The sequence below is a fragment of the Meles meles genome, chromosome 4 (assembly GCF_922984935.1).
Source record: "Meles meles chromosome 4, mMelMel3.1 paternal haplotype, whole genome shotgun sequence".
NCBI lineage: Eukaryota > Metazoa > Chordata > Mammalia > Carnivora > Mustelidae > Meles > Meles meles.
Genome location: NC_060069.1, coordinates 13,837,501 through 13,861,737, shown reverse-complemented (window position 1 = coordinate 13,861,737; position 24,237 = coordinate 13,837,501). Strand labels below are relative to the sequence as shown.

Genomic DNA, 24,237 nt, shown 5'->3' with positions numbered 1-24,237 from the left:
GGAAAACTGTTTACAAAAAACAGGCGCCGGGGTAGCTTTGGCCTGCAGGCCTTAGTTTGCAGACTTCTCCCTGAGATCTGCATACACCATGTTCACACCTTTGTCCTCCTGGGCAAATACCTATGAAGATAATATCAGCAGGGAAGATGTTAGAGGGACCTGGAGAAAGAGTGATAATAAGATATGGGAAGGCCTTCAGATGAAAAGTCTGAAACAAATCCTTTCTTTTAAATTGTGAATGAGAGGGTTTTTTTTTTTTAATTTCTTTTTTTGGAAATTAGTATGGTTCGTATGGTTTTTACTTTTGGCCCAGGCACACTAAAAAAAAAATAAGAGAACACGTAACTTTGATTAGAAATGAGGACATCATGTCCTTTCAACTTTCTTGTTTTACCACTGTTCTTTCGTCAATTTGTTTTTTGGCCTGACTCGTACTTTCCTTTCATATTTAAGTTATTTTGTTTATTACATGATTATAACAATGAGATTCTGGTACAAAATAATCTAGTATTAATTCCTTATTGGCAGAGTTTCCATATCCAGGAGAATCCCAGCAGTGACTTATTTTTGGCTTGCCTTAACTGGATTGAAGTTAGGAGGCCTGACAAAGCCTTTAACTAAATCAGTGTTTGTTTTCACTTTCTTTATCTGTATTTTTTGTGCATCGTTTGTCTTTTTTAAAGAGGAGTTGCAGAAGGTTATGTCTCAGGTTAAAATTGTATGATTTTACTTACTTCTCTATTTTTACAACTTAAAAAAATGTGTTCATTATTAGCCGGTAAATTTCATGATACCATATTCAGTGGGAAGTAATTATTTAAAAAATTAAATGAATGAGTGAATGAATCAAGAGTTTAGATAATCTAGTTTAGATAGTCTAGATAATCCTGTTTCTAGCAGCATTCTTTATTTTTGAAATAGCAGTAACTTCTTTTATTTATTTATTTTTTATTTATTTATTATTTATTTTTGAAATAGCAGTAACTTCTAGTATTTCTCAGTACTGGGAAAAAATAGGTCTCTACATAAAAGATCAGTAAAATGCTTGTCAATTTAATTGAAAACACACAAAGCCAACATTGACATGAACACAAATGAAATACAGATTTACTGATAAGTGTTTTGAAAATTGAGCAATGTGTTATTTCTTAAAGCACTAAGGAATGTATTTTATATGGTGAAGGATGACAAGAGAGGTTAGCTGAGGGATGTATGAAGTCATTATCGGTCGGTACAGTTTTTCTTCTCTTGGGTTGTGATGTCACACCATTACTCTGAAGAGTTGACCACTTGTTCTGCATCTGGTTCTCACAGTGACCGATTCCATGGATATCTCTAGGATTTGTTGCTGGGAAGAAGGCAGAATTAGAATATGCTCTCTTTTTATGCCATATTATTCTCTTTGAAAAGGTAGTTATCTCTGTGGTTAACATCAAAAACAGTGACTTAAATTTTTGTGAGGGTGGTAGGAGAATGAAACAGTGACAGCTTTGGTATTGAGCTCTCTTTATTTAAAATAGCTAATTTAGAAGAAAGTTCCTACCATAAAAATTATTTGGAGCCCAGGGTGATAGAGGGATTTGGTTTTAGACCTTTATATTAGTAATTGGTATCCTCAGTCGAAGTGGATATTGGCCATATTTGAAGCTGTTTGACTTAAATAAGCGTAATTGTCTATGTATATTTAAGTGTTCACTTTTTGGGAACAAGCTTTTGAACGTGCAAGCATACATGTGTTTTTGGTGGTCATACTTAAAAACCACACGCGCGCGCACACACACAGCTGCATTTATTTTAATGATTATACATTCATATGAATGCATGTAGTGTGTTTATTTCAAAGTGTATGCATTTCAATAAAAGCAGGTGCAGAGTGAGAGTGTATGGTGTGAGTGTGGAGTACGAAAATACACATGCTAATGCATATGCATAGACAAGGAGCTGCGGTTAAATCACACATCACACATTTGTGTGCACTTACTACAATGTGCAATTCCAAATCCAAGTTCTAAAAAATAATGTAAAATATGTACATGCAAATGCAAAGTTATGACATGATCAGATAAAGAAACTGGTACCCTATAAACAGTTGTTAAAACATTAATATAATAGATAATACTATCATGAATTGAGACCATTTTAGTCATTGACAGCTCTGTGAAACTTTAAAATCCTGGATTTCATGTTTTAAGTCTTAACGGAAGAATTTTCTCATCCTCCTAATTGGGTGTCCTAATAAAACCCCTCTCTTAAGACTTCCACATTTGACTATTAAAAAAGAAAAAAAAGTTTACCTTTTCTGAAAATTTATGGTGAAATTTATATAATTACTTGTTCTAAGGACTTTTTCCCCTTCTGAATTGATGGGCATATGTTCTTTAATTGCTACCGAAGATACCAGCTTTTAGCATATGTCATTCATTCACTTATGCCTACTTGATGTCTTTTAAATGGAAACCTATGGCTAAAAATAATTGCCAAAGCTTCTAGATTTATACTTTTCAGTTCACTTCTCTGTATTATTGCGATTTAAGGATTGTGATAGAAGCAAATATATTCGTTAGTGCCTTTTTTTAAAAAAATAAAACCCAGAGTTTAACTCTGATCCCATTCTGTGGCTTTTTCCCCTTTTTTCTCCCCCACCCCTTGTCTTTGGCACACTTTATTTTCCAGTAAAATAAAGAATGAAGATGGATTATTCAAAACTGATAACAGTAATGGACCATCCTGTAATGTTTTATTGAATTTGAGTTCTGTAAATTATGTGGTGGAGAGAAATTTGCCTGCTTAAGTATAACAGAAATTGCTACTGTGTTCCTATAATTCTTCACAGTGTAATTTAAGGAAAGTCCACTATCCATATCACTATTGAATAAAAGGTAAAAAGGTGCTATTACCCCAACGTGACAGCTCTCGTTTAGCCTCCCAAGCGACAGAGATAAATGCGTCTGCTTATAACTTACTTGGCAGGAGTCCAAGGTAGTCGGTGGAGTTGAAAATCGTCTTTCACCTGGACATATGATTAAAAATTCACAAAACAACAGAGGCAGGTAGTCTTGAAGAATATTCTACATATTTTCTTTTTAGAGAGGGAGGTTTCATGAAATCATATTTTCCTTCTGAGGGCTTTGAAGTTCCATGAAGCTGATAAAATCTATTTGAATCAGTGATTATGTTCAAAGAGGAGACAAACGGGAGGCCAGACAGGCCTTTTGTTCTGATTGGCAGTCTCTTTCGCTTATCTGCTGTTTTAAAGAATTCATAATTAGCTTTTGGAAGTACTGATAATATTTATTGAAGGTTTTTTCTTTCTTTTACAATTACTAATGAATTTTACTTGTAATAACTTGTAAACTCTTTTTGGAATGTAAAAAAGGCTTAGGAATTCATCAGTAAGTTCTCTCTTCAAGTGAAAAAAATTAGAATACTCACTTAACCCCTATGTAATGACAATGCAGAATATTTCTGTTTTTATGTATAAAGCACGTAGTGCATCATTTGAAGATGTAAAGTCCAAATGAAAAGCAAAGTCTCATTGCCAATAAAATTAATATTCATGAGTTGTTGGTAACTTACTACATAACACAAATTCTCAAGTTTTTTTTCAGAAACAAGTGTGACTGATGATTTTGTTTGACTTTGTTCAGTAAATCCGCTGAGGACCTATGGTGCACAGTACTGATGATAATGTTTCAGTCCTGGTGTTTTAGTGTATTCTCTGAGATAGCAAGTAAGGTACATTATGCCCTTGACATATGACTTTTTAGCACAAAGAAAAGATTTTGGTAATAGATACCTCTTAACTCTTCACAGGGGATTACTACAAATGACCTTGACCTAAGGCTGAAGTATATTTTTGACTATGGGAAATAAGAAAGAGGGACCATGTACATCTTGATACATAAATGTACCTACTCAAATAACAACAACTGGAACAGGATGAGAACATGCATTCTGGGGGAGGGGGATAATTAACACATTCTAATCAAAACATTTTCTAACAATATTTTCAAGCATTTCCACCAGGGGGCACTCCCCTCATTGAAAGCCCGGGCCAAAAAAAAAAAAAAAAAAAAAAAAAAAATTCCAAAGGTTTTTTTAAAAACACCTGACACTGTCTACACTGGCTGCTTTAGAGCTCTTGGAGTGTTCCAGGATTTGAAATATCTCTTAGACCTTAACTTACTGCAGGCAGAAAAACTGTACTTGCTGCAGTAGAATAATTAAGTGGAAATAAATGCTTTACCCCTAAAATACTTTAAATGCTCTACTGGGAAGTCATACCAACATCAAAATATGGGTAGAGGAAATTTTAAATTTTCTCCCAAGTGACCTACTATCTTCTAGTTTAAGCATGCAGGAATGACTAAGTTTCATATTAACACGACTTGATAGAGATTATTTTATGATTTTTTCATGTGTTTGCTTTTCTCGCTATAGTTCTCTGCTGTCTCAGAAAACATTTTTAATAGAGATAATAGAGTATTTTGTTACTTGAGATTTATAAATGTCTAATTTCAAATTTCCGAAATACAGTAACATGCTGAGTATTTATAGGATCTCTTTTGACCTAATCTGTTTTTTTTTTAAATTTCTGAACAGTTAAGGTAGATAAATGTCTTACAAAGTGCCATATAACTTTTCACTGAAGCCTTACCTGATTAAATTAAGAATTTCCATTAGAATTTACCCATGAGTAGCATATCTTAGTTCTTAAGTTTCTATTAGTCATTTACAATTTTTTCCTTTTGTGGTCTGAATACACATAATTAATCCATGTAGTAAATATTTATCAAACACTTATGTGGTAGGCATTGTGCTGGGATGACAGAAATGAATATTAGGTTATTCTACTCAAGGAATTGGCAACATTGTATTTAACTATATTGTACATTTCGTCTGTTGATTTCTTTGTAGTTCATATATACTGCTTTGCCAAGCACATCTTCTAATATATGACATTTAGTGGGGAAAAGTAAAGAGCAAGGACTATTTTTTTACACCTCTTTTCAGGCGTTTTTTTGAGACCTGTATTTTTCGGTTTCAATGTGACACATCAGAAACACAGTCAATCTAATTAGTTGGCCTTGTGCAAATTAAATAGCTGGATGATTGACTGCCTGTTTGACTGAATTTTAGTTAAATTGACTGGATGTTTTATTCTTGTATAAACACAGTTGCAGCATTACTTGTCAGTCTTATGAATGAAAGAACATGCACCCTTCATTCTTCAGTCACATTATTTAATGGGGAAACTGAAAGTTCAGGTCCACTCTCCAGGTTTCGGATGCAGGACCAAGTGAGAGACTAAAATTTACTTGTTAGCCCCCTTAGCCTATTGGAGGTTCTTTTGAGTCATTTTTAAAGTGGACAGTGCTTTTATATTGTCTGTGACTAGGTGTTATATGTAGGCAATATAGTATCTTATCCCTGAGGAATTAGGAACAAACTAGGTTTGCACTTCCAGGGAATCATGAAAAATTCCAAATGTATCATCTTAGTCTCAATCATTTTGATATGACACTTTGCCTCCCCTTCCCCAAATGTTCCCTTTCACCATTTCTGCAGGGTTATTGGTAAGTGAAATTTACAAATGACGTGGACATCTTGACAGCATTTTATTTGGAGCTATCTTGTGATAAACTGATATTCTGGCTAAATGTAGAAAGCAAATATGACTTGGTATTTCAGGCAGTATTTTATGCACAAGATGAAAGATATAAAGGGTGCTCAGCTCCTATCAAATGGGCAGAAAATTTTTGTAATCCTTTATTTCATGTAATTCCTTAAATAAAAATGAGGAGACCCATTTATTTTTGAAAGGCTTCTTCCAAAACTTAAAAAAGAAAAAAATAGTTGACAATTAATGCTCTAGTATTTGGGGAGAGAGAAACACCTTAGAGGAGCTTACTAATGGATTGTAAATTTCTTCTATAACTAATAAAGACTTCTATTCCTTAAAAAAATTGGCAACTGCAGAATTTGATAGCATTCTTTTCCTGGGCATGCCGTTATGGATTTTTGCAAAGTAAAAATGGGGTTATGTATTTCAAATTTAATCAACGATTTCTGAAGTTCAAAATTTCAACCTATTACCCAGAGGTATAGTTATAGCATGATAGTATTTAGAATTATTCAGGGTAGTCTGTACAATTTCCTTAAATGTTAAATAGAAGGAATCACTTGTCGTTAATTTGAAAATTAAAGGATAACTTAAAATATTGCCTATGAAAACATAGCATGCTTTAGAAATAATCTTTTTTCTAATATGTTACAATTCATTTTCTGGTATTTTCTTTGAAAGTTCTTTCCCTAGAAGTGGCTTTGTATCTTTACATATTGGGCACTCGGCATTCCGCTGCCTTTGTCTGGGCAGCTTGAGAACTATACAGTTCAATGCTGTTGTATTATGAGCATTTCATTTATTCTTAACTTCCCTCGGATCGGATCGTCTCTCTGTGAAAGATTTCATGGCAAGTTAAGCTACTCAAAGGAAGGAGACCAATTAGGCAGTTTCAGTTTGTGTTATATGTAAAGCAGATGCTTAATAAAATTAAGAATACAATTGAGGCTCTCCTCTCTACCACTTCAGTTGTAACTAACATATTTCTATGCAGAATTAATGCTTTTGACTGTTCATTTTCTAAACAGAGCGGAGGAGAGGGAAGGATCACCGCTGGCAGGGCAGAGCTCAGGAGCTAGCTCACCCTGTACCTTTCATTCCCTGCAGGGCTTGCTTTCAGAAATCCTCCGAAAGGAAGAGGACCCCAAGACTGCATCCCAGTCTTTACTGGTAAACCTTCGGGCTATGCAGAATTTCTTGCAGTTACCAGAAGCTGAAAGAGATCGGATTTACCAGGATGAAAGGGAAAGGAGCTTGAATGCTGCCTCGGCTATGGGTCCTGCCCCCCTGATAAGCACACCGCCCAGCCGCCCTCCCCAGGTGAAGTCTCCTGTCCTCTTTGCCATTCTTCTTCTTCTTCCTATTCCTCCTCCTCCTCCTCCTCCTCCTTCTTCTTCTTCCTTAATGTTTGAGGAAGGATCTCAGCAAGAAATTGGAAAAAGAGATGAATAGATACCACTTTTTCTAAAAATAATAATTCATAGAGTGACTTGAGGAGAATTTGGTCCCAAATCAGTGATTCTGATATAAAAACAATAAGCTACTAATTAGAGGAAAGAAAATTGTTTTATGTTGCTTCCTTTTGGGGGTTCTTTGGGGGTGAAAGTAGTCTTTAAATGGGATGTTTGTCTCTACTACTATTATTAAGTAAAGAAATATTTTAAACTCAATAGGAAGAAAAGTAATAAAGTCAGTTTTATCCCTATGAGTTTGGGAACTGCCGTTTGAATAGTAAATAAATAAAAATAAATAAATAATTCCATTTGTATTTATGCTTTCCAATACGAAGTGCAGCTGGTACCAATTACACATCATCTCGTTTGTAATCTTTCATAATTAAGTTTAATACAATCCTTGAAGGCAGTTTTAAATGGAGCTGATAAGGAATTCCACCCTTATTCCCAGAAATGGGCACATTTTCTTTTTCGCACTTTTTAGAAAGGACAGGACTCATCATCCAGGTAGCTTTGTGTACGTGTATCTATATTTTTATTTTTTTAATCAAATTTTAAAGATAGCCTGTAATTATTATGAGGATTCAACAAGTTGATTTGCAGTATAAGCTACTACATAAAAGTGGTTTAGACTTCGAATCAATAGGCAAATTTATTTCTTACACATTTAACTTATTGCATGTACAGCCCTTAAAAATAAGGTCAGCTAAAACTTGATAAAAATTGAATATGGAACACAAATTCAAAGTATTCTTGTAATATAATGTTATCCTGAAATCGTAACTTGATGTTAATTTGTTTTCAGCAGCAGTTAAAAAACAAAACAAAACAAAACAAAATGGCTTTCTTTCCATGTATGGAAGTACAGAAAAAACACACAGCGCTAAAAATGAAACTGCCACAGATAACTTCATCAATAAGGAACAGACATAATATTCAGCCACTGGTTGAGGTTCTTAAAGCTCTATGTTGTAATGTTATGAAATGAATCTTTTGTCGAAACGTCCGAAGTCCATTTTCTCCATTTTATGTAATGAACATCAATTTGGTCTTAATGTCTAGGGCACAGACTGCAAGAAAGTCATTGCTGTAATTGTGGATAAGAAAGTCATGTGTCTCTAGCACAGAATAATGGTATCTATCTGCATGTACACATATCCACTGGTCTACACACACAAATGATTGAATTTGATCTGTAAAGCCTTCCATAAAGTATTTCTTAAGAAAAAGAATGAGAATATACATATATATGACTTTTTATATATATATATGAATTTATATCTAGGTTTGACTATATATGTATGTATATGACTTTTTAAGAGTGGTTAAACAAAAATACTGTACTTTGGACTTGGTTTAACACTTAGTATGTGGTGTTTAGAGTTAATACACCGTCATAGTTAACTTTGCTTCTACAGAAGGCCTCTGGGCAAAGAGTTACTTTACTTATCACTTAATCTGCTATACTAACAAAAGAATTGCTTGCTTAAGATCAGTATGAACTTCAGCATTGAGCTGTTTCTTCTTTTTTTTAATCTATCTAAATATTTGACTTAGTAGTTCCTTAACACAGTTTTTGTTTTCTAATTTTTTATATGATTGTGGTGCTTTTGTTTTTCCAAATGTGATTCTGCTGTCCTTATTCATCAAGTTTTTTCTTTAGCCATGTTTCCAGTAATTTTTAAATGGTATTTCTTTTCACATACTGTTAAGATACTCTTGGGCAGCTCTCCTGTATATGTGTCTAAAGACTGCTGATAAGTTGGGATAGAAAATATAATTTATTTTGGCCTGCATTATTGATTAACTGGTTGAGCCACTCTTTGCTGTATTTGTTCTCAAGAGAGCTTGAGAGCAAGCCCTTAGCTGGAATATCTAGCCAATGATGAACATGTAAGGTATGGAGATACCACAGATTCTTAGTGAAACTTTCTCAAAGGAGAAAAGTTTCTGAAATGCGATATTACTGGCCATCTAACCAAATTCCAAAATGATTTTCTGATGTGTGTATAATTTTATTATATAAATTTATTAATTTCACTGCTATAATACGCATCTTCAGGTATTTTAATTTGCCTTACTGAGAATCCCTTTGTGTTATTTAATGTTATTGTAATAGAGCTCACAACCAGTTTGTTCACCTTTTACCCTCCAACAGTGACTTTATGAATGACATTTTAAGAAATCTTTAATGTATTACAAGTATTATCGATGTAAAATGAGTACTTAAGATGGGAACAAATGTTTCTCTAGCAGCCAAATTAGTAATGTTTTGCAACTGTTGAAATTGAATGCTTTTAAAGGGGAACCAATACATTGTACTTAAGGTTTTATTTATTTATTTATTTATTTATTTTTAAAAGATTTTATTTATTAATTTTGACAGAGAGAGAGATCACAAGTAGGCAGAGAGGCAGGCAGAGAGAGTGAGAGGGAAGCAGGCTCCCTTCAGTGCAGAGAGCCCGACGTGGGACTCGATCCCAGGACCCCGAGATCATGACCTGAGCCGAAGGCAGCGGCTTAAACCACTGAGCCACCCAGGCGCCCCTGTACTTAAGGTTTTAATATGCATATGACACATGATCAAAATGGAAGGGGGAAAAAGGACAAAACCACAAATACAGAAACAGATGGCAGAATTTTGTCTTTTTTAATTTTATATTTTGACAAAGAGAAGTCCATTATTGCATTTCATTTCCCCTTAAATGAAGAGATCTGAAACATATTTTGAGACAAGCCTTTAACTTGTTGGACATGAACCCTGATTTCTTTATAAAGGATGGCTTTTTATTGTTTTTATTTATTTATTTTATTTATTTTTGAGTAGACTCCATACCCCAACATGGGGCTTGAACTCACGACCCTGAGATCAAGACCTGAGCTGAGATCAAGAGTCAGATGCTTAACCAACTGAGCCACCCATTCGCCCTTAAAGAAAACTGCTTTTTAAAGGCAGAAGTCCCTTTTGGCTCACAGGAGATCCAGACCACCTTGAGGACCAAGAGAGCTGGATTCTGTTCCAACTCCTACCCTGTAGAGTTGAGGTTATACCGAAGATGACTGAGATGTCCTCCCTAGGTCATACCAGACTGAGGACCTACACTGTCGACGAACTTGGATTCTAAATGATCTTTAAGAAGAAGCTTCCCTGCATTTAGTCAGGTCGCACATTTTATTCCAAGGAATTTTTCCCCTGGGAAGATAGACCAAACATCAGAAATCACTATAGCCCTTGCCTAGGAGTGATATCTCTGGTGCAGACCTGTCCCTTGTGCTTCAAGAGGGGCAGCCGTGCCATGGGTTTTGTCCTCTGTCTACAGCAGTAGGCTCCAGGTCCGACATGTTTGCTGAAAGCCTGTTTTCATAATGTACATGTTCTAATTCAGGAAATAAGAATATCTTATACTTGATAATGGTTCGCAGTTCTCTAACACCTTCATGCCCATGAATTCATTGAATCCTCATACAACCTTATGGTTGGAGAAAGAGGAGAAAACCAAGTTTAAGGTTGAGTTTGTTTTCACATCCACCTATTAAGTCTCTTGCTCTTTCGCCTACCTCAAGCCACCTCCTTGAAGCACAAACGCTTTAGAAAGAGGAAAATGAAACTTGGGGACTTCTTCTATTTGTCACAGAGGGTGGGAAGTTTTATTTTTAGATTAGGAAGAGGAACACACATGAGAACCTTCTTCTGATAGAATACATTAAATTTTTGACAAATGATTCCCTCAAAGATTTCAGACAGTGGGGCATTTCTGAAACGGTGGAGAAAACAGCCCTTTCCAAACTTTGCTTCATATGAAAATGTTGGGGGAACCTAAGCCCTCAAAACCCCCTGATCCTAAAGGCTTCTTTTCTTATTATGCTTAGCAAATTTTACGGATGAGTTTATAGGAGGAGTTTGATTAATAATAATTAGTGGTTACTTTCTGGAACTTGTTTGTTCCACAGATCAGTTGTTTTTTTTTTTTTTTTTTTTAATACTTTTTATTTATTTGACAGAGAGAAATCACAACTAGGCAGAGAGGCAGGCAGAGAGAGAGGAGGAAGCAGGCTCCCTGCAGAGCAGAGAGCCTGATGTGGGGCTCGATCCCAGGACTCTGGGATCATGACCTGAGCTGAAGGCAGAGGCTTTAACCCACCGAGCCACCCAGGCGCCCCCCACAGATCAGTTTTAAGTTGATGATTTCTATTTAGTTGTGCTCTTACTCTGATTTTATTTGTGTGTTTTAATATGTGTGACTTTTGGAGTTAGGTTAGCACTTTCCGTTTCCATAAGGACTGTTTGAAAGCCTATAATTATCAAGTTATAAATTCTACATGAATTACATAATGATTTTTTTTCTTTATATTTTTGTATCTCTTTATGTAATTCTTCAGTTTCTTCAAAAGGAAGATGGGTTATTTTATAACAGTCCTTTAGAAAATGTAATAAGTTCCTATAAGCAATGTATAATTCATCCAGCAGCTGCACCCTTCTGCCTCTTTCCAGCAAAGTCTTCTACAATGTAATGAATCAGGTTCAGTTACGGGCAGGAACTTAGCACTTGATAAAAGTTTTGTTTTGAATCACTTGGCCAGCCTGATTTTAAGATCTTACATGCTCATAAAATGCTTCCCATCATCAGTCATCTTTTAAAATACTAGAGGACTTTTTAAGGTCCATATTTGGAAAATAATTAATATTGTTCCTAAAAAGAACAGAAAGAAAAGTATAAAAAGATAGAACCATGATATTCAAACAGTTTTAATATACAAAAATTTGAAAATGGGGACCATTTTCTTTCACCAGGAAGAATACCTTTAAGTAGCACATTTCTTATATCACAGTACCAAGAAAACATTTACAGTTTGCATACCTTGCCAAATAAATTCAGGTTGGATTCCTAAAACGAGTGACAAAGCCACTTGCTAAAAATTAGACATTAATGAGCCAGATTTAGCAAAGGGCCACCAAAAGCAGATCCAGCATGTCTTTAAAAAGTTAGAATTTTTTCAAATAAAGAAATCCTGTGTAACATCATAACTTCGGTAAAGAGCAGTAGTTTCTAAGACAAGAATTAGCATTAGACAGACTTCAGTTTAGATCTCACATTGCCTTATGAATAAATTCTTTGTTTCCGGAGAGTTTTCTCAAATTTTAAAATGGGGCAGTAATAGTACTTACTCAGGGCTTTCATGCAGGTTAGAGCTAATGTATCTGAACATGATGCCCAGCACGTGATAAAAAGGTAATAAATGCCAGCCTTTGTTGTTATCATAATTATTATTAAATCTACCTCACACTTCAATGGCGTGTGTGTATGCACACGTGAGCTGTGGGCTTGCACACAATTCCTCCTCCATCAAGGAATAGTACGCTCACCAGCCAGGACCACAGTAGAGTTTGTTTTGTGTTGTACATATGTAGTGTGTAGCATGGATATAGTATTTAGAGTTCATTTTCTAGTATGATTTGATGCATTCAGCAATCCAGAAAGAAACAGAATAAGATTCTCAGGGAAAATCTGTGTTCTACCGTACAATTTTAGAGATATATAAAGCCAGCGACCCTAGTGCTTGCACCCTCTCCTCACGTGGGAGGGTAAAGGGTAAATAGTAGAAGCTCCAATTCCTAACCACTTCCCCGGCGCCGCCGTAATGATGGAGTAGTACACCCTACCTTGATAAAAGCCTATGTGGAAAGCAACTGCATTTAGTTTACCTCCTGTGCTATTTGCGGAGAAGAGCTGAAGAGTAGTTTGTTTTGCCTGGAATGAACTACTTTATGAATTTTAATGTGTGATATAATATTAAAAGCTAAACCAGGATTAAAGATTTTTTTTTGTACTAAGCTAAAATAGTACTTAGTAGAGTGAGGTATAAAAGATTTTTGTTTCCATTTTTACCTGGGGAAAAATTCAGCTTTCATATTTTTGAAAAGCTGTCCAAGTCAGTTCCCCTTAAGCAATAGCTTGTGTTTAGGAAAAAATGTGATTCCAGAATTCTAATAGCTTATCTATGATAAGATACATATCTGAGCCAACAAGATGATAAAGAGCTTTTCTAAATATTTTTAAAATGAGTAATACAGAGTTTCTTACTTTATATTTTAAAAAATTGTCGCTCTTTTTTTAATTTTTAGAAGTTTCATGTGGACGTGTTTTTCACTTTTGATTGTATTGGCTCCGAGGAAACAGTTGTTTGATTTTTTTTTTTTAATGATTTAAAATTCTTGCTATTTGGTTTAAGTTGTAATTGCTTTATTAAAAAAAATTAACGAAATTTTTAGAAACCAAATCACAGGGTTGAAACAAATGATTATAGCCCACCTCAAAGGTAAATTCTTAAACATAGTTTTTACAAAAGAATGAAAATTATTTTAAAAACATACCGAAACAACAAGTTTCCAAAGTCTGCTCTCTTAAGGATTGCTAAGCAGACTGCTACCAAGGAACTGTTTTTTTCCGATGCCCCGGACTTCATGCTCCCATTTCCATAACATTCAATTTTCAAAGCGATTGAAATGGCTTTTCTTTTCTCTTTCATTTAAACAGTGAGAAAAATAGGTATTAAAAGAGACCCCCTGGGGTGATCAAATCTACCCTTTTGCCTCAAAGCAAGACCACCCCAGAGCAAAGTTGCGGATCTCACCAAAGCAACTTTGTAGGCAGTTTATGGTAATGCATTAACTTTTCTGGCTCCCCAGGTGGTATTTAGCAGATTGTTGTTTCAGAGCCCTGTGGATGTTCTTAGTGGCCTCCAGTCCTTAATATACCTTTGTGAGTGCCCTTGCTTTCTGGGGTCACAGAGCTAGAAGGGGGGCTCTGGAAATTCACCCTACGCACTTGCCATCCCCATCTCCTGCTTAGAGTGTAGCAGTCGCAAGTGAGGGCCAACCAGTGGGTGGCTTGTCCTGTCTTACTGTTTCCTCACTTGGGCCTGTGGTGCACCCATTTCACAGTATCATCGTTTCAGTGCTTAGAAGGGTAGGATTGAGGGGGAAAGATGTAGCTGCCTCCCAGATAAGCAAGAGGTGAGTTATTTTGCTAACTGGCTAGAAGTTAGAAGGCATTTTTTTAAAGATGTTATTCATTTATTTTGACAGACAGAGATCACAAGTAGGCAGAGAGAGGCAGGCAGAGAGAGAGGAGGAGGAGGAGGAGGAAGCAGGCTTCCTGATGAGCAGATCCCAGGACCCTGGGATCATGACCTGAGCCGAAGGCAGAGGCTTTAACCCACTGAGCCACCCAGGCGCCCCAAGGCATGTTTTAAGACTCCTATTTAGTGTCTTAAGTGCAGAGGATCAAATTATTGAGGATAACCTCTGCGTATCTTTTGATATCAGATATTAAGGGGAAAATGAAGTAGGCCCAAAAGACTTAGAGCAGGACTAAAGGGGTGTATCATTTCGTGACAAAAGAAATCATTCATTTATTCCAAAATGGACTTCATTTTTGATCACTTATTGTATATGTGAGAAATTGTCCAGGATGCAACAGACACCCAGATTCTGGAAAGGATCCTAAGAGATGTGGTCCACAGTGAATTATCTGGCTGGGAGAAACAGGGTCCTCCATCTATGGGTAACTTTTCATTGACATTTTCACCAATATCCTAGTGAAAAAGCAACTGCATACTTCATACATAAATTTTCCAGACTGGTTCACATAACTGCTTAATAAAAATTAAATTTGGAGTTTTAGAAATTAATAATAGTATCAATAAATTTTGAGGTTGAGATTTTATTTTTACTCCCAGATTTTGTGTCTTTTTACTGCTGACACCTGCTTATCATTACTACCAAAGGCGTTGGTACTAATTTTTCACTCAAGATTATTCATTTGAATGTATTTATAAAGTCACTGATTATATAATTTGTGTAACTTGCAATAATATTCTGTTAAATATTGTGAAACATTTTCTTATTGTCTGGTTCCACAAGTCAAAAGGAAATAGTTACGTACAGGGGTGCCAGGAAAAGATGAAATAATTATACAGAACAGCTTGGACATGCACGTGTAAAATGCAACCAGCCTTTATGATAATTAAGCAAGGCGTGCTACCTGTTTCATGGATGGATAGAAGATTTAAATATGCAGCTCTGCAAATGGCTTTGTTATGGAAGATTTTTTAAATGAAACATAAGAGGAACAGGCATTAAAAAAAAAGTCTAAAATTAAAAAGGCCATAGGATGTAATAGCTATTAGTGATGCAATTGTCTATTAGGCACTGGGCACCCAGTGAAGATACAGCACTGGGCATTATGATTTTAATTGTGAATTTCCTTTGTTAGAATTGCAATGGACAGTAATTGGGAAACAATTAGTTTAGGGTTTTCAAGTCTTTGAAACTATTCTGTTTTCCAGAAAACTTACTTTATGGCATTCTAATTCCTGTTTGTCAGCTGGCAGTGGCTGTCTTATTACGGACGCAATCACCTGTGACAATGTGACTTTCTTAACTTAAGCAATCTGATCTCGGGGTAATAACTAATGTTGAATGACTGCACTGTTGATCACCTTGATCATAAAAGGAGCAACAGTGTCCAGTTTGGATGCTGAGCCTGAAAAGCTTCAAAACAATTTGGCCAATGAAAAATGACAGTCATGTTCAAAATGTTTTGTAGGTGAAAACAGCTACTATTGCCACTGAGAGGAATGGGAAACAAGAGAACAATACCATGAACATTAATGCTTCCATTTATGATGAGATTCAGCAGGAAATGAAGCGTGCCAAAGTGTCCCAAGCACTCTTTGCAAAGGTTGCTGCAACCAAAAGCCAGGTAAGAACCTCGGTTAGGCACTGAGAATGTTGATCTGCGATGCCAGTGCAAGTTTCATTCGGCAGGGGCGGGGCGGGGGGGGGGGCTGTTTTCAGTATGAACCTGCATCACTGAGAGGGAACGGTCTCCAGGATTCTCGACAGAGCTCTGTGATGAAACCAAGTGTTGCTCAGATTCAGGCAGTAGATACATGGTTTCGTTGTTTCCTCCAACACCCATTCTCTAGACCAGGGATTTCTCAGGAAATCTCGGGGTCAGTTAATAGTTGTTTTCAGAAGAGTATCATAACGTAGAGGCAGTTTCTCAATGTGGTCTATTGTACTGGGACAAGTAACTTGAATTGCTATTGTTTCATTATTGCTCAGATGACCTTGATTTCCATCCTAAAAGACTACAAACATAATAGTTTCTTCTGTTCTACCTCAGGCATCCACAACTATTAGGTACACAAACGAGCATGTCCACCACACATATCTTTGCCCATTAATGACCTTAAGTTTTTTCATAGATACACCATATATAAGCCATACAACTTGAATTACGATTAGAAAACCTGTCCGAATCTAAATGAATAAAATTGAATTAGAAAAGTTGCAAGTCCCTACCAACAAGATGAAAACATAACAAAGGAGAAATAAGGCAGTCCTTTATCAGTATAATTTTCGTATATTGAAAATTTATGCTCATCAAAAGCAGAGTCGTCTATAGGAGCAAACTTAAAATTGCTCATAAATCCTCATTCAACGCCAAGAATACTTTTTAAAGGACTGGAAGAGTTCTAAACTGTCTTCCCTTTACGACAATATTTGGTAACATTACCAAGGTGGGAATTTGGAGGTGGTGTTTTAACAACTTGTGATTTTAAACAAATATATTTTCCCGATCATTAATGATCATTAATGAACTCTCCTTCATAAAATAGCCTGGCGGCCGTCAACCTCTGATAAAAATAGACAATTCTGAGAGTATTTACAATATGCAACATTTACTATACCATACTTTATTTTTTTTAGCTCTTTCTAAAATTTTTCTTTATCAGTGTTAGTAGTGGTACTTGATAGGGGTTTTGCTTTAGAAAAGGTTGTTCTTATTTAAGTTATATGCTAGATGAAATACTTAAGGGATATCTTGGAAATGTTATATAAAAATGATTAAACTCAAGCTGTGGACTGTAAAAATTATAGCTTTATAGGCCACATGCCTTCCTACCCTTCAATCACTGTCAAAGTGATAATTTCTACAATAATATGTTTCTTTTATTGTGAGATTCTAAACATCAAGTGCTGTTTAAACATTAAACTGAATTGTTTATGTTAGTGCTGTACTCAGCGTGTCATACATCAGGCCACCGTAATCTCTCATGGAATGTAAAATTCTGTCATGAATCATGGCTTGTATATCGGAAATTACTGTAATTTTGATTGGAAATTACAGGGCTCTTGAAATGTTTCTAATTATGATAGAATGTTAGAGCCGCTTCAAACCTGTGTGCTTCTTCAGATGTCTTCATTTACATGCCGAGACTATGCATTAAGGAGAAATGTCCTGCTCTCAGTTTGCCCCTCACCCACCCACCCTGCACGTTCTTGTTTTGGCTCTTTAGTCTAATTATGATGAGGATCTCGTCGTCAAACGTATATTATCTTGCCTTTCTTTCTGATCCTGCGTCTTTTCTGACCTGTCCAATTACATTTATCAAGAATAACAGACCGTATTATTACGGAGCCAAACACTTGCTCCAAATCCCGAAAATAGATAAACGGAGAAACTAGACATGTATTATTAACAGTAATAAGGGTCAGACTTAAAATGAACCAAAAACTAGATGTGTATTATTACAATAAGGGTCAGACTTAAAATGAACAAAAATAAATATGAAAACTTTCTGGTGACTGTCATTTAATTGCTTGTCCTCTGTCACTTAATTCGGTGACATTTCCTGCCTCCCCGTTTCCTTTCTGACTATAGCATAGCTCCTTTCAGTTAGCATCCCCTTTGCTACCTTCAGTCTGTCTTTCTTTTAAATGATATCCCCAAATCTGCCCACCTGGCCCGAGTTACTGATTTGGGAGCTGTTTAGACAGTGGCAACAATTGGCGGGTAATGTCATGTGAGTGATGTTCTGGTGAATTTTTTTTTTTTTTAATATTTTATTTATTTGACAGAGAGAGATCACAAGTAGGCAGAGAGGCAGGCAGAGAGAGAGGAGGAAGCAGGCTCCCCGCGGAGCAGAGAGCCTGATGTGGGGCTCCATCCCAGGACCCCGGGATCATGACCTGAGCCGAAGGCAGAGGCTTTAACCCACTGAGCCACCCAGGCGCCCCCTCTGGTGAATTTTTTAAACGTGCTTGCTGTTTGTTCCCCTGTCCTCCAGAGCTTCCCATGAGTCTTGTTTCGGCAGTGTCAGCTGGAAGCTTCTAAGTCTCTGCCAGGATGTTGTGTTTCCCAGAACCCCTGAAGCTGTTAGCTCATCCCCTCATACTGATTAACAGAATCCAAGGAGCCGGTGGTTGGCAGTGGGGTCAAGCATACTGGTAACTTCCATTCTTTCGGGTAGTTATTCCTAACTACAAATATCCTCTAACTCCCTGACAGAGGGTTTTTTTGATTTTCCCTTTGTCGTTCAGTTTAGGTGTCAACACTACCCTCGGTAGGAAAATATGTAGAAGGATTGAAGATTACTTAAAAATACGCCGTCCAAAAAGTGTATATGTCACTGAGAGAAGAAGTCAGACTTAACGAGGGAAAATAGTCACTATTTAACTTCTGTTCTGCCATGATTTTTGTGAAGGGAACAGAAGAACTAGCAAACAAACAAAATATTCAAATCTGACCTTTTTGTGGTCAAAATTTTTAACTTCCAAAGAGTTACTTCTGAGATGTATGTGCCACACCTTGTCAGAGTGAGGCAGAAGTCCCTGAAAATGAAGCGTGTATGAAGAGTCACTTTTACCTCAGCCCGTCTCACTGCATTTGCTTCCGGTCCTCTGAGTTGGCTGACTGTCCAGCACCATCTTTGTGCTAGTCCCCACTGCGTGTTATGTATGACCTACATTTGATTCTCAGAGTAACCTTTGGAGCTAGCCCCGTTTTCTGCATTTTATACATGAGAGTCACCAGACTGATAAGTAGTAGAGCCAACCCCAATTTCTTGGTTCTCTTCCTCTTTTAGTATTTCCTCAGGGTTCTAGGAGCTTCAGGACTGAAGTGATACCCTGTTCTGGGAGAGAGGAATTAGGGGTACTGGACGAACTGATCGAGGACATGGCAGGAGCTTTCCTTTCTTCATTGACATTTTCATGGAATACAGGTTCTTATCAGCATAGGGTCCTAGGAATCCAGACTTTTTCATGTCCAGCTGGGCTGAGGGGAGATGCGTGGTAGAGGACTCCAAGTAGGACTCCGAGTAGGTGTTAGAATCGTGAGAAATTATTTAACCTTTTTGAGCCCAAGATTCTTTTAGCATGGGAGAAGATCATATGCTACAATAGATGCAGAAGAGCTTTTAAATCATACAGCACTCTACACAAATGGAGAACGTCTTATGATGTGCTCAGCGAGAGGCTCAGACCTCTCCACAGAGTGACTTCTTTATTATCTATGTATTTATCTCAAATACTTTTCATTTTACACTAAAAGGTAAAGCTTGAGGTGTAGGTATCCTGAGTGGCAGGCAGCATAATCATTTTTAAAATTTCAAACAGTCCCAGGATGTTATGAAATCAGACACATCATAGTCGTGCTATGTACTGACTAATGCACCAAGTATTTTCAGTAAAAGAAACCAACTCTGTGGATTCCACCATTTCACATGGATTCTGTCTTCTCTTTGATGAGTAATAGAAATGAGATTGTTTTTAACTCTAATAGAAATGTCTGAATAAGATATGCAAGTAAAGACTGAAGGTAGGCTACTTTTTGTGCTTGGGTAGGAGAGCAGGCTAATGCAAACTTTAAAAGGATGATATGCTTTAAACATAATGTGAGTAGCTGCAAATGAATACACTTTATATTCTGGGTATTCAAATAAGCAGCAGTTTTTCCAAGTGAATCATATTGGAATTTTATCAAACATTTAGTCTGATAACATTCAAATAATTATGAGAGCAGAATTCGCTAATTTTACTGTTTAAAAAAAATAGTTGATTTGGGTAATAACCATTACGGTATCAAGGTTCAGTTACTGTTCATTGGTTATAGTGTTTTCATATGGGAGATGGAAATGGAATTTTTTCCTTAATGGTGGCAGATGTTGGAATCTAATTTTATTCCACAGCAAACCTCCTGAGAGCTCTGAGACTTAAGGTGTATGTCCAGCAAGGGGACATTAGCAGCGCCATAGGCCTCGCCTTGTACATGGAATTGTTACACTGATTTTCATGTCTGCAGAGGTAGGGCTTGCAGACACGGCAACGTGGGAGTCCAGGGCTCTGACGGTGTGCCGCTGCATCGCCCCTTGTGTTTAGAAAATTATTTCTCTCTAGTGCTTTATTGAACTGGGTATTTCTTTTAGGTAAAGTGACTAGATGATGAAAATTCTATTTGACTGAACATGACTGAATATCGTCTTTGGCAGTCTCCACCCCCACCAGTCCCATAGACTTACAGGACCCAACTGCTACTGCTTCGTTACTTGATGGTAGGATTTTAGTGCCTAAAAAAGAAAGAAAAAGGAAAGTGGCCTTTGCCTCTGCAAAGGTAGCACAACCAGTGGAAGAGAGCAAATAATTTAAAGCCTCTTGCTTTTTTCCCATTCACTTTTCAGACACTCTTGTTATTGAGATTCAAAGCCTTTAGTGGGGTGGAGGAAGGAGAAGAGAAGGGGTAGAAGAGAGAGGGAAGCTTTGGTGCATCTTTTGGCCTTTGGGTTTGGAAACTCTTTGCTGGTGATTAGAATGTCTTAAATACAAGTAAGATGATATGTCACGGATCGGTGGGGCTAGAAATGGGGCAAAAAATGTAATTTTCATTGCCAGGAACAGGAATGTATCATGACAAAACCCAGGGAAAAACAAATCACAGAACCACAGTTGCAGTCTGTACTCCAGCATGTTAGTGAGGGCATCTTTTATTTGGTTAGAATTCAATTACACTTCAGGGAAACTACACTTGGAAGCTCTGCGCTGATTCATTCTTTTGGAATGTTCATGCGACAGACTTTGCTGCAACACGATTTCACCTGCGTAGCCTCCTCTGGAAGACACAGAGGAGGCCCCTGCAGCTGTGAGAGAGTCACGGCTTCGGTTTTTCCTGGTGCCGCATCCTCTTCTGGGAGTCTCTGGGACAATCTTGACATACTGTCCTCATAGCCCCTTCTCTTGGGCAAATCCGGTATTCTTCAGGCAGGGTCTGGGGAGAGAACTGCCTCTTGACACACACTCCATCTAGTGCTTTATTTTATTTTATTATGATTATGATTATTATTTTTTTTACTGCGCAGAGGTGACTCTGGGGCGATGCAGCTTTGGTTTCCCTGAATTGGCTTGAGAAGTACTTTGAGGGGAGAGCAAGGAGAGAAGCAAGACAACCCCACCATCCCAGGTGTAGCCACGTGGGCAACCTGCCCATTTGCACTTCAGCACCCATGTGGGAGGCCACTGTGTGCTGCCCTCTTGAATAAGAAGGATGTGGAGTTCTGTCCATCTCCTGTTTAGGGTGGTCTGTATTGGTAACCACCTAAAAATCTCTTATGTCCAAATACTGGAAATCCATATTGGATTTAATTTTCTAAAATTCAGACCTATCTTTGTATTTCTAGTTGGTTGCTGAACAGGACTGTTGAAATCAATGGTTTTAAATACACAAATGTTGACCTACTGTAACAGTTTAAAAGGTACACAATCGTGACATAGTATTTTAAGGACTAGTTAAATTGGGGGATCTGAATATCAGCCTGTCTACATTTTAAAGGTAAGCCTATGCTTTATAAATCTAGGGTTTGATCAAGGAGGCCTAGAATTATTAAGTAGAACACTTACTTGCTCATTATATTTTGGGCTAAAAAATCATGTAAGGGGATGTTTTTCTTTCTATATGTTTGCTTATCTATTTTTTAAAAAGTTGGAGAGAAGGTTTTCAGTTACCTTATTGCCATTTACAAATCATTTAAAATCTTCACTCTTTTGCCTTAAATTTAAAATTAATTCCCTTAAATCATATAAATACATTTTCTCCATTGACCCACTCAATAAGTTAACTGTTACAAATACAGTCATAATTCATTAAGCCCATTTTCTCCATCCTGAGAAAACGTCACAAGAAAATTTTAGACAGTATTTGAAAAGATCAGTTTGTAAATATTGGGCCAGCTCTTTAAAGAGGGTCATCATATGGGGAAGTCCAAGGAAAGTTACCACCAGAGTGGCCCACTTTAAAGTATTTCAGCATACACATTTTAAAGCTTGAATATACCGGTTATGCATCTGTAGAATTGGCTTTAATCTGAAGCCACCTTTTGTTTTCAAAGGTTAGGATAAAGTTGAAAAGTATAGATGAAGAATATTCTGTGGGAATTCCTCTTTTTGGAAGCTCTTCCGTGATATGATCAGTTTTGACAGGTGATGAGTGAGTTCTTCAGGACAGGCTCAGGCATCCACAGAATGGGAGCAGGGAAGAGAGGAAGCCCATGGGGTTTACTCTTAATAGTAGTCAGTCCTCAAACGGAATGTAACTCGCCTAAACTTAGCACGGAACTGTAGCTCTAATAGAATCCTTCAACAAACTACCAAGTTGAAAGGAAAAGTGTTTTCTCAGAAGTCTCCACAGTTGTCTTTTATGTTTTGGGTAGTAAAGGTAGGTTTTATTTTAGCTTTATCTCCTTTTTTCCTCATATGGGAAATGAAAATAAAGGCCCTGTGAAATGAATGAAGTATGAAAATGCATTTATGCAAAATGACAGTAGAAAAATAGCTCCGGAAGAAACCACACCGTTAAAATTTCACATCAGTGAAAGGTGCTAAGAGAAGGATGGAAGAAGTTATGTTGCTAATACGAATCTCAGGTGGATTTTTTTTTTTCCTGCTCTGCGAGAATACCTTTAGTCTCTTAAAAAGTAACCTTTAAGAGTATTCATTTTTATACGTGTATTGCCTTTACATGTGCAATTCTTTTGCATGACAAAAATACAACAATGTCATAGACCACTCCTGTGAAAACAAATGTATATGTCTTAGAGATTAGTAGGAATACAGCCCTCCTGTAACTTATCATGAAGTATCTTGTAAAAAACACAAGTTCCATCCTCTTGTGGTGTTGCCATACAATTGTTAAATTGATGAAGTTGTCTTTTTTTCCAAGTCTTCATCTACTTCCGGTGTGTATGTTAATAGAGAATCTATTCTCCTTCGATTGCTTGATTCAACAACGCCAGTTGCCTTTGTGCATTTTTTTTTTTTTTTAACAATTCCCTTTTCAACCGGTATGCTTCAGGAATTGGGTTTAAACACACTGTTTCATAAACTGCCAGCCTCCTCGGCCGCCTCAGTGCCTCTGATTCCGTAAATCAGATCATAGGCAGCATGCTGTCATATAATAAGGTGTCTGATCCTTATTACCAGTTTGTTGATGCACAGACTCCTTCAAATTGACCATTGCAACACATGGTTTCCCCTGAAACTAGCTGTGATAATTAGCGTGGTTCTAATGAGACAGAATGTCACTGATCTTGTGCTGAACTGTCGAGTATCGGCGCTACGGATGGGAACTGTCAGAGCCTGCCATCTGTGACAGCGCTTGGCATATTCCGGTGGCAAGGTAGAGCATGCTCAATAGAGTATTTTCAAACAAATGGCCCTTTCCTTGATGAGGACTCTGCGTTCTGCTCAACTGGAAGAATGTTTGCCCCAACTTTGGCCCGCGCTGCACCCATTTTGAGATCCAAACGCAAATAAACCTTTAAATCTCTGTTCTGTGTTACATAAAAGAGGAGTCTTTTGTTTAGCAGGTGAATTTTAAGTGGCCTTCCTTCCCCTGATTTTTGACTCTCCCAATTGCCCCATTTCATCAGTTAGCAGTAAAGCACTCATTCACGATACTTTTCCCGATTTTAAAATTGCCTTGTTTAAAAGAAATTTGCTGGGAGTTGGGATGGCTCCTGATGATGAAGCAGTCTGATCTGATGGAGAGGAAGGGGAAACGAAAGAAATAGCCCCGAATGTGTACCGGAATACCCAAGTTGAACAGAAGAATTAAAATGGACAGGACATTTAGATCTGTAGGCTCCAGAGGGAAGTAGAGCTTTTTTGCTGGAGTAAAAGTCCAGCGCTGCTTATCATTCCAAAATATGCTTTGTTGCTTTTTATTTCCTCCTCTCTGGCAGACCACACAGGGCTTGTTCTGAAGAACATTTTCACTAATCTGATCAGGCAGCCAAATACGCCGGGAAAACTGCTTTAAT

The 24,237-nt window shown here is 37.1% G+C and overlaps 1 protein-coding gene across 9 annotated transcripts in view; it reads left to right on the top strand.

Moving 5' to 3' along the window:
• SATB1 (SATB homeobox 1) overlaps positions 1–24,237 on the top strand; it is a 99,110-nt gene that overhangs the window by 52,313 nt on the left and 22,560 nt on the right. For all 9 annotated transcript variants that reach the window (XM_046001720.1, XM_046001722.1, XM_046001723.1 and 6 more), the window contains 2 exons: positions 6,731–6,943; positions 15,687–15,842. In XM_046001720.1, the coding sequence (XP_045857676.1) occupies positions 6,731–6,943; positions 15,687–15,842 (369 nt within the window). The remainder of the gene's footprint in view (positions 1–6,730; positions 6,944–15,686; positions 15,843–24,237) is intronic.